Source organism: Nuphar pumila, chromosome 2 (assembly GCF_984573655.1).
Source record: "Nuphar pumila chromosome 2, dmNupPumi1.hap1.1, whole genome shotgun sequence".
Taxonomy (NCBI): Eukaryota; Viridiplantae; Streptophyta; class Magnoliopsida; order Nymphaeales; family Nymphaeaceae; genus Nuphar; species Nuphar pumila.
The window spans coordinates 127189240-127201480 of record NC_143250.1 but is presented as its reverse complement, the minus strand read 5'-3'; the positions used below and the strand labels follow the sequence as shown (position 1 = coordinate 127201480).

At 33.5% G+C, this 12241-nt stretch overlaps 1 protein-coding gene across 1 annotated transcript in view; it reads right to left on the bottom strand.

Moving 5' to 3' along the window:
• The window catches only part of LOC149847051 (P-loop containing nucleoside triphosphate hydrolases superfamily protein), a 61700-nt gene that overhangs the window by 42875 nt on the left and 6584 nt on the right, over positions 1 to 12241 (bottom strand). The window contains exons 3-4 of the mRNA XM_089996770.1: positions 4459 to 4547; positions 3765 to 3864 (exon numbers count right to left, since the gene is read on the bottom strand). Coding sequence (XP_089852896.1) covers positions 3765 to 3864; positions 4459 to 4547 — 189 coding nt within the window. The remainder of the gene's footprint in view (positions 1 to 3764; positions 3865 to 4458; positions 4548 to 12241) is intronic.

The following is a 12241-nucleotide window of genomic DNA, read 5'->3' as shown; positions in this document are numbered from 1 at the left end:
TAAGATAAAAATATTTGAAGCATGCATAAAACAATGTGCATCTCTGCTTAGCTCAAGAATAGAACTCTGGGTTCAAAAAACCCTATTGACAATAAAATAGTTTACACTGAAACTAGTTACAGCGAGACCAAGGTCCTAGAAACCTTTCTGGTAAACAGTAGTGTATAGGGCATACTTTCGCCCTAGGATTAGCTCGTGTACGAACTTGAAATAAATTAAATCCCAAAGTGCGAAAGAAACACTATCTGATAAATAAAACATGCCAACAAACAAAACTTAAGATATTGATCCGGCACATTGGCAAAATGCTCGAATTTTTTTCTTTAACTAGGATTTATCTAGAGGGTGACGTCCCCTCTAGAGCACTCTTTAGAGAGTAGAGTTCTACCTACCTCTTCTAGATATTATCTTTTTTTATTATTAATTATTTTATTTATTTATTTTATTATTTTATTTAATATAATATTCAAAGAATATTCTACAGGGTGACACCCCCCCTCTGGAAGACTCCATAGAGTAGAGTTCTACCTGTGGTAGAACTCTACCTACCGAATTTAAATTTTCAATTGATTTTATAGTTTAAAATTGGCCATATGTGGATTTTGGATCTGGATCTAAGATCAAAATCTATATCCAAATCCATATGGATTGATGCAGCGCGGGAGGCGACCTTTCACGATCGTTGACAGTGGCTGATGAATGCACGATCCTCACGACCATGAGATGTGCAGAAATAGAGAGGAATGCCCACCGATAACTCTGTGGTGCTTGTTTTCTTTTATTTATTTCAATGTAACTTCAAAGAAACAGTGAATAACGAACATTTTGATGCAGCGAGGGATCGGGCTTCACGTTCCTTGATGTTGACTGACGAGGCACGATCCTCGTGTTCGTGCGATGCGCAAAAATAAAGACCTTCCCAGTCGTATGCAGTGGGAAGGATCAGCTATGACGCACACGCACTTGACTGGGGGGGGGGGATGATGGCACGACCTTCCCAATCGTATGCAGTATGCAAGTAATAAAAGAATAACCACCGATGATACCTTTTCTTTTATATTTTCAATATGGTCTTCAACCAAACAAGGAAAGAGACTTCAATAAAGGGGAATAAACAATGGGAGAGAAATAAAGTTAAAGGAAAAAGAATGAAACATAAATGCAGCTACTCAAAAGGTTGTTGTCAATTGAACGTGACAGAGGAAATAACAAGTAAAGAAATGTAAAGGTTGTTGAACATGACAGATAAAATAACCAATAAGGAAACGTAAAGACAAGGGGAAACAGGCAATAAGAAAAGGAGAAAAGCTGCAGAAGAAAAGACGGCTGCTCCAAGTTGATTCTTCTCTGCGCACGCAACCCTAAGAGGGTCTATTTAAAAGGGATTGGCTGCAGTTGGACCCGGGTTCAGACCCGGACCCGAGATGAACTCTGCCTGTTGCTGGATCTGGGACGTGCTCTGCATCATGGATCCTACCTGAACCAGATCCTATTTAATGTGGGTTCTAGACTAGGTCCAAATCCATATTAACTGGGATCAAACGTAGCGGATTTAATTTGATCCAATCCAGAAAAAGGCAAAAATAGAGTCGGGTCATTTTTGAAAAATGCAATTTTTTGGGCAATCGTAACCCGATTTCAGAAAAACAGGGCACCAACGTGCTCAGAATTACTAAGTGCATCTAACAGTATACATACCTGATTTTTGCCTCTGAATTTTGTCTGAATTTAACCTGAATTTCGCTCGAATTTAAAGGTTAAAAATGAAAATTTTCTCAAATTATATTTGGCTCATCTAGGTCTTGTCAGTGGGCTCTAGGCCACGCCCAGACCCAGCTAACATCACCTATAGTTAAATATATTTTCTACGATTTTTATCAATTTCATTAAATACTTAATTTAAAAATCATACTTTTCAAATTTAAAAAAAATCATGGAAAATACATGATATTACAATATATATATACACATACAATACATTATATATATATATACAAGTTTCTGCTTTATTTATGTTATTGGTTTTATTGTTTGTATAATAGATATCTTAAATATATTAATGCATTTGATTTTAAAGTCCTAAGGAATGCTAGTTGTTGTTTTATTCATGCCATTAGTTTTATTGTTTGTAATTTTGTATAACATATGCATATATTAAATATGTTTACATGGTATTGCTTTTATATATGTCGATTCTTTGTTAGTTTTATATGTGATAGTTCTCATTCATTTTTAAAAAATTCTCTTGAATAGAATAAGAAATAAAGGATCCTTCACTGCAAGTGGCAGTGGTTCTTCTCCCAATTTATGAGTGTCGTCATCATCAACTTTAATAACTGGACAAAGCTCCAAAGTTTCTGAAGAAACAGAGGAGCAAGTGGCTAATGAAATGATGATGATCTGCTGCCCAATATTTTAAAGTAGTTTAATACTTTAGTTTAGATCTTTATGGTTAAATTTTAGAAAGATTAGTGTATTCGGATTGAACAAGGTTTTTATGTATTATAATTATTGCATTTTACAATGACTTGAATGTTAAATTAGAACTTTTAAGACTTAAAAATGTCTTTTACTTATTTAGCTTTATTTATGCATGACATGTTACACTTTATTCACAGTGAATTTGTTGACTAAATCGATGTCAAGTACATGCTTGTTATTAATCTTAGCATTTATTATACATTATTTGTTTTTGCTTCAGTTTTTTGTGTTGGTCTTGACGAGGCCAACCAATCTCGCCCAGGCGTCAACTACTACATTCATGGGTCTGCTGCCTAGCTGCTGACTGGCACTTGTGACTACAGAGGAAGGAGGTCAACAACTTCAGCTGTTTTCCTATTTGAAATTATACGAATCAATTGCATAGACAATTTTGAAGATTCTTCAATAGACTTACTCCATCTTGGTGATTTTCAACTGGTTATACCCATGTAAATGATGAGCCAGTCCTAAATGTGGAGTTAAGGACCAGGTTTTGATTTGACCAGATAGAGCAGGTTAGCGATTATCCGGGTGCAGATTTGACCAGTTGGAGCCAGTCCTGAGCACTTCGTAGTACAGCTCATAACAGCAAAAGAAAAATGACATAAAAACATCAGAAAATGAACAATTAAAAATTTGTATGAAATGCTTGCCCTTCAAATGTTTATGAAAGTGCACAATTTTTCACCATGATGAAAGAAAATATCCTGAGGCAACAGAGTGATCAGAAATTTTTGACAAAAAATTGTGCTGAAAATAGTTTTTTTACAATAAAACAGAGCGCAACTGGATAAATAAAGTGGCTCTCTACAAAAACTTGGTTTCATTTTAGGACAATCATGGCACTATTGCAGAATTGGATTTGATGCTTGGAGATCAACTTTTTATTGGTTGAGCAAAAACTGCATACTAGCTTGAGAACCTAATGGCATTCTCTAATTAACTAATGTAGGAACTGTTGTTTGCACACAAATCTTCTCATCAGGCCAGTCCATATTGCTGGCCTTAGCAACCATCAATAGAATATATCACATGCTTTTAATAATTTGAGTTCCACATAATTTATTTCCAGATAACTTCACAAAAGAACAACAAAAAGAAAAATGCAAACATCATAAGCTCAAATGAAGATTTTTAAAATCTTTGGAATAAACGATATGGAAATAAAACTTTGAATATATGAACAGCATAAGCATGAGATGATGAGAGTAATTATGAAGATTAAGGATATGATTTGAGTAAAGGAATTTGCTAACAGCACAAAAAGCATGACAGATTCTCACCAGTAAAGAAACATGAGATATCTCAAGGGCTTTTAAAGAAATAAGCTCCAAAAGCCTTCCAGGAGTGCAAATGAGGAATTCAGGTTCACAACTTTTTAAACTGTTCAGATAAAAGAATGCAACTTTAGAAAGGTTCCACATGCCACCAATAAACCAGAAAAACATATTTTCCATCCATTTTTCAGATGAACGAATGAATGGTGTTGCAAAATGCTAAAATTCTGGCATGAAATATATCTCAAATTATTGACACGGGAAACATCAATCACGAGTATTACCTATGACAAGACATTGCTGTAAATTTTTAGATTCTTCATGTATATTGTGATCATATTGTTTTGTTTATATAAACAGCCTTGGCAATATTTGCACACAAGGGCACTATCATAATTTGCTGTAGGGTCATTAAGAGAGTCCTGAAATAATTTACATCCCATGACTCCAATGAACTTGATTTGAGACTTACTGGAATCAATCTCCTTCTCTTCTCTCACATTCTTTATGTGCAGCCGTTAAAGAACACAAGGCAGATACAAACTCTGACATGGTATCAAAGCTGGAGACTTATCGAACATGCAGTTAATCTCATCTATTATATTCTCTGTCCCCTTTCTAGATCTTTTCTCTAAAAATATCTTCTCTTCCTACGAAGGAGCAAATGATGATGCAAATTAACAAAAACATGCTAAATTACCCATGAACTTGATGATCCAATGAGGCTCCAGAATGTATGCTCACGGTATGAATTCCAAGAGCTTTGAGTGGCTTAAATAACAAGCGAACCTGAATTTTTACAAGGGGTACAGTATCAGATATCAGTCAATTAGAAGATATCAAACCATGCTCTACACTTATCAGATACTAGGGACCAGAAATAGGGTAAGAAAGCCTTCATAATAGAAACATAGTTCTTTCCCTTCATATCCATGAAGAAAGGGCAAATGCCAAGAGATTGGAAGAACAAAGCTAACGAAGACAAGATGGAACAAAAAAATTATCATAAAAAACTGAAGAATACATGAATCTCCAAGAAAAGATCACAATCAAATGATAAAAGTGGTCAACCTTTTATAACTCATAACCAGAGTTACCGGAAGCGCCTAGCTAAAAGGGGAAGCGCGCTTCCCCGAAGCGCGCTTCGGAAGCGCGAAACGCCGCGCTTCCGAAGCGTGGGGGGAAGCGTCCCCCTTTTTTGGGAAGCGCGTTTCCCTTTAATGGGGGACGCGTTTCCCTTTAATGGGGGACGCGCTTCCCTTTAATGGGAAGCGCGCTTCCCATCACGCTTCCCCCACGCTTCCCCCTCGCTTCCCCCACGCTTCCCCCTCGCTTCCCCTGTTTTTTTTCAATTTTTTTGTATTTTTTATTTTTTATTTTTATTTTTTTCGCTTCCCCCTCGCTTCCGAGACGCTTCCTAGGTCGCTTCCGAGACGCTTCCTAGGTCGCTTCCGAGACACTTCCCGAATCGCTCCTAAGTGGTCCCACGCTTCCCCGCTTCCTAAAATTTTGAAAGTGCCTCGCTTCCCGCTCCCGCTTCCCGTATCGCTTCCCGCTCCCGCTTCCTCAACTGGCAACCATGCTCATAACACTAGAATTACCCAGATATTTGTTAAGTTGTATGTATTCACATATATATATATATGTGTGTGTGTGTGTGTTTATAATGATGTAATAGGTAAATACCCATTAAAGGTATTTTGGTCATTTCAGTCATTGTAATAGGTTGCGCCCATTAGGAGCATATTAGTGCTCTTACTTTATTTTGTCATTACTATTTGGTCAAAGACCAAATATAACTGTTGGGTTCTTTTTGGACTAGTTAACATAGAGTTGACTAGTCAATAGAGCTCTTGGAAGAGTTCAACAACTCTATTTGAGCCATTGTAATAGGTTGTGCCCATTAGGAGCATATTAGTGCTCTTACTTTATTTTGTCATTACTATTTGGTCAAAGACCAAATATAACTATTGGGTTCTTTTTGGACTAGTTAACATAGAGTTGACTAGTCAATAGAGCTCTTGGAAGAGTTCAACAACTCTATTTGAGCTACCTCTTGTGTATAAATAGGGGTGAACACCCTTCTTGTTATTTAATGCTTCTCTTAAGCATTCATGCTCAATAATATCAATATTATTTATATTTTGTATTCTTCTCTTTAGTTCTTTAATGTCTTGAATGCACTTAGTGCATGTGTTGTGCCTTTGTACTCTTGTACAACTTATGCATGTGCACTTTGTGTTTATGATCTTGTAAGCCCTTAGAGGCCATCATTTTGAATTTTCGCATATTTCATTACATGGTATCAGAGCCAAGAAATCCTTCTTGGTATTTTGCCTCTTTTGGGTCTTGGGATTTTTTTGTTCGAGTCCGTGCTTCGTCAAGGATTCATGATTGTTGTGTGGCTTGAATTGAAGGAAAATCTTGACCATGTATGTATCTTATATATTTAAATATTTCCTGTGCTATCTATCTCATGCATTATGCATGAGAAAACTCATTTTTTCTTTATCTTTAAAAAACTATTTGTTATTTTTTATTAAAAACTAAAATTTTAAAAAAATTATGTTGGATTTATTTTTTATAAGGTTTATAATATTTGTTTGATTTTGTAAATTATATATATGTATGTTGTTACGTGTAACACCCCAAAATTTCTATCTCGAAAATTGTATAATTTTTTTTGTTCTCGAAATTTAAGTAGGGTTATTTATCGAACAATTCTGGATGTTTTGCTCTTATCATTTATTTGTTTAATAACTATAAAAAATTTATGGGTATTTCATTATTCCCTCCAAAAAAGAAATTTTGTCCTCAAAATTCAATATCAAATTATCGAACATCATAAATTCAAAATATAAATCATCATGATTGGAGGAGAATGATTCATGTGGAAGACCCAGAATGATTTTCTTTGTTGGTTCATATCGCCGACCCCAATTGTTTTGGGATGAAGGCGTAGTAGTTGTTGTTGTATGCTCCTACTATACAATACTTCATATTACACCTTTTATCATACATCCTTATTCTGGTATATAAGGATTTACTTTCGGTATTTTTTTCTCAAAAATTCATCACAGCCACATGTAACATCGCATTTCACATATTTCCTTTTTAAATAAATATGTTTTTAATTTAAACATCGAATCAAGCGTATTCGATTCATTAAATCAATTGTCTCATAATTCAAAACATGTGTATTTCATAACATAAAACATCTAAACCTCAAACATACGTATTTTCTTCATACGTCATTCAAGTCATACATATGTAATTAATACAGGTATTATCGAAAGTTCATAGACATACATAAAAGCTCATAAACACACATAAATTTTCTATGTTTGCATAACCCAAAATTTTTCTATTGATATCCCTATTTAGCATCTAAGTTAAGAATTTGCACGAAACACAGAAATCAAACTTTTAAGGAACAATTTTATAACAATGCATAAAATTAAAAAGGATCACATTCACCAAGCTATGTCGGTCAGTAGAACGAGCTTTGAGCCAAATTTTCCCTTCTGCTCTGATACCATAATGTAACACCTCAAAATTTCTATCTTGAAAAATGTGTACATTTTTTTTCAAATGGTTTTCAAAATTGCAGTGAAAATTCAATCAGGATAAAAGCTTTGGCGTATTACAAATCTATCATATCCTTTTCAAATAAACTTCAAATTTAAAATTGAACATTCACAAACAAATAAATGCCCATTACAAACTTTGAATTAAATAATATCAGAGTTCTTCAAAGTAAATAATATCAGAGTCTTGGAGCACTTGTGAATGCTTGCAATCCAAAACACAATAAAAAAGAAAAAAGATTTGGCGTGTTTCCCTCCGCAACCTCCCATCATCGCGTGGATCTCTATTCGCTATCTGAAAAATATTTAATAATAATAGGGATAGACTAATAAGACATCAGTATGGCGTAGCTATTCAATACACATAAATTAAAACAAGTACGCAAAAGCATATTTCAGTACTCACACTTGCATATTCAATCTTTCAATCAAAGCAATCACTGAGCCATAAGCATTTAAATATGCATGAGCAGTTAAAAATGCATGTACTTACCATTGCAGAATTCGAACTGTATGCATTTAATTAGGTTTTCTTTTTAAATGATGCATAACATGCCTAACTAAATGCACAGCCAATTTAGGTTTTAGTTCTTAGCCCTGTGGGTAATAACACAGGCTTAACCTGGATCAAGGTCATGGTGCAGGCAGTATTTTTATATAATTGTAGCTTTGGCCCGGCGGGCACCTTTCACCAGTCTACAGGTGAGAGACGAGCATATCGAGAAAGCGCTCCCAACACTGTCATCTTGATGCATCAGTTTTTCACTCATGAGTTTCTATCATCTACGATGCAGTCTAATGCAGAGGATTCTCCTATTTTCGTGGTTGGGGAGGAGCTACCTTCTGTACTCAAAATAGTGTCACATGGTTAAACTTTCATCTTGTTTGCCCTCCCAACATTGTCATCTTGTTTGCCCTCTCTTTGCAAGCATCGTAATTTAGTGTCACATGGTTAAACTTTTTAAATTCATTAATTTCATGCAACACACACTTATGAAACCGATTTGAGGATTCGGCCTCTTCCGGGCCTATGGATGTACATTCTTAAAAAAAATGTGTACTTCTTGTATCATTGCACAATGTTTTTCTTTTGTTTTTGGCTTAAACATACATTCATCATGAGGCAATGATCATAACAATTAAATGCATCCAACCATTCCCATTATCATGTATATAACATTCATTTCAATGTCAATATTCATAAACAATTTCACATTCGTATTTGATCACAATTCAGACTCTTTTCATCCAGTTCATTAGCAAATGGCCACAAAGGCTAATTAGTGCATGAGTACTTCATTTAATTCGTGCCTCATATTGGGCACTCAATTCCTACATAAAAATTATTTTAGCAGTAGATATGCAGTGTGATACAATTCGCAAAAGCATATTCGAAAGCCTTAGAGACATAGCATGTATTTGCTAACCGGGCCTTTAGCCGATTCAGAGCCCATCGAACCTCAATTCTGTATAATTGTTACAACTGTTACAGAGAAGTGCACAGTCTGCAGACAGAACTGAAATTTTGACAGGTTGTAGAAAATTTTGTCAGCTTTCCGATGCCATAAACCGTTCATCAAAATTCCTTTGTATGAGGGAGATATGACCGGTTTAGGGCACGCCTATATTTTTATGTTCCAACTGTCACAGTTCAGTGCTCAATCCGAGAACAGAGCTCAAAAATTCACAGATTGTGTGAAATTTTGTTAGCGTTCTAACGCAACAAGTCGTTCATAAAAACTCCTCCAAACCAAGGAGAAAAAAATGATTTATCGGTCAGGTGTCCGGTCGAAAATATGTAATAGTGGGTAATATGCATTCAGGTGAGCACAAATAGGCCACCCGAATTTATATTTTCATTTTTTTCACATGGACTCATTAAATAAAATCTCAAAAATATCAGTACATGATTTTTACATAATCCATCATAGACATCCCATTTTCGCAGCCGTTAAGCTAGAAAATTGATCCGTCTTCCAGAACACTATTTTCTCAGAAATAATTTTGGTATATTCGCAATTTCAAGCATAAAGATGCATATTTTTTCATTACAAAAATAACAAAATCATAACAAACAGCATACCACATGCATAAAAACATTATATCACAAATTCTAACTAAGATTTTCACAAGAAAGCAAAAAATTTTATCCCTACTTTAATTCAAATACGGTTTTTGTTTGAGAAAACTCATAATACATGGCATACATAAATTTAATCGTTTTCTTTTCAAGTAGATTGTTCTCTCTAGGAGATGAACCGATTTTTCCCTGGAAAAACCATATTAAACCCCTCTTCACTAATCCAAATCAGATTTTACGAAGACTTATTTTTGACAACTTGATGATTCGAATCCGGCTAATCGGCTAAGCCTGATTTGCCCATATTTGAACCCCTTAGCCATTTAGCATATTTTTTTTGTAAGGTCTAACTTATGGATTCCATCACATGTATAAGTGTGTATACACTCGTAATCCGAAGTGTATGTAAGCATATTATTACTAAAACAAAATTTTGATTTGAATCCAAGAAAACCCGTTTTTTAACAAAAACAATTTTTGAGAGGGGTTTTCTTCCGAAAACCCTCTCTATTTTGATTTTGACAAATCCAACACCAATCCCACGCATGGGGGGTTTGGTACATGGATTGTTTTATTAAAAATCAGAATAAACCTGTGCCTACGAGTTCCGATTTACGTGTAGAGAATAGAACCCCCTACCTTTTTCGAGAAAACGCCTCTTCTATATGAAAAAACTAGATTTTTTTATCGAATCAGCTCCTCCGCTTCGTGTGGTGATTGCAGCTCGATGCTTAGCCCCCCCTCCAACGTGTGTGTACTCTTCTTGGTTGTGTGAAAGAGGAAAAAAAAGGAAAAAGGAAGAAGAAGAAGAAAGAAGGAGAAGAGGGGAAAGTAGGGAAGAATTAGAGGGAAAAAACAAAATTTTCAAATAGGGGCCATGAGCCCCTCCTCCCTTTTTATAACATATTTAAGTTAGATCAAAGGGCTGGAGAAAATCTCAGCCCTTGATCTATATTGTCCCATTCTTCCTTTCTTTTAGTTTTTTTCTAAGTTTTCTAATTATTATTTTTTTTTATTTGCCATATATATTAATCTTTTTTATTACCTAATTAGCTTAGGTTATGAATTTATATAATGTACTAAGATGTACATTAGATGAATTCTAGCCCAATTAAGCTAGATGTCACCCCCTTATGGGGTTTCCTTTTCCTAAATCTCAAGTCTAGGCAAACTTGCTTGCTTGGCAAGCAAGTTTAACTTAGCCCCCTTTTTTTTTCTTCCTCCTATCTTTCCTTATTTCATTTTCTTTTTTTTTTCAGCTAACCAGCCCATCCTAAATTCTTCTAAGATGGGATGGCTCCCCCCTAGGGAGAGTCTCCCCTCTTGATTTGGCAAGTTTTGACTTTTGGCTTTTAAAATTGGTTTTGGTAACTTTATAAAAAGTTTTCAATTTCTAGTTTTAAATTGAATTTTAAATTACACATTGAAGTGCCACATAGGATGGGCCACACAGGTGACGACCCACCTATGGACCTCTACCAATTTATACAATTTAGTTAAATTAAATTTTTTAATTTCATTTTAATTATTTTACTAATTAACTTTATTGATTATTTTGAATTTCAAAACGCCTAAAACAAAAATTCAATTTAGATGAAATGACACTACATGTAAACCAAATTATTTCAAATTCATATGATTTTTTTTCAAATGCTAATTTTTCATAATTATCCAAATTCTTTTTCTCAGAAATATCATTTCTACTAAAATCAGCTTTGAGTGTGATTTTCACTAGGGTCGGTAGGACAATTTAGTTGTTTTTATTTATTTATTTGTAAATTGGATTTCAAATTCATGAAACTAAATTCAAATTTATTGAAATTACATTTCATTTGTATCAAATTATCCAAAATTTGTTTGAAATCATATTCGACTTTATTTTGACAAAATTTACCAATTATTTTATTAAATTCTATCTTTTTCGGAAATTCAATTCTGAATGCGAATTTTACTAAAATAAACTTTAATCTGCTTTAATTTTTTATAGGATATTTTTTATAATTCATCTTAGGCTAATTTGCATTTTTACACTTCTTTCTCATAAAATTCAAAATTAATATTATTTTATTCATTAAAAATACCCTAAAGAATTGCAAGTATTACCTCTAAATTCAATTGAAAAATTTAAATTCGATTTCAATGAAAATTCAAATTATTGTATAATTCGTACTTGAATTGACATTCAATTAAGTCTTGATTTAGATTTGAATCAAACTCAAATCTAATTATAATATTCGAGACATATTTATTAAATCTGAATTCAAATCCAAATTCGATCCGAATTCAATTTTCCAAATTGAAATCCAAATTTGATAAAACTCCAGAAATTGAAAGTGAAATCCAATGAGACTCCAAATTCAAATACACACTCAATTCAAATTCGTACTAATATTGAAATTCAAATTAAATTATATTTAAGTTCAACTTAAATTTAGATTAAATCTGACTATAAATCAAAAACCCGATTCAGAATAAACTCTCAACTTGAAATTTATTCTGAATCCAAATTAATGCTTGAATTACAATTTAATTCTCATCTTAATTTTAAATAATATTTTGGCCTTTATTTCTCGTAAAAATATAAAAAATTTGCAGGTTTTACATTATAAGATCTAGTTTGAATCTTTTTTTTCAAAACTTGCTTTATTTGATATGTATGTATATGATCTAGTATTCTTGAGCATGTATTGTTGACATTTATATGCTTTATTTGAATAATTCATGATTATAAATATCAAATCATGTTCGTATTTATTATTGAACTTTGTTTTGTTTCTTTTTTGAAAATTTGTCATATATTTTAAAATAATTTGAAA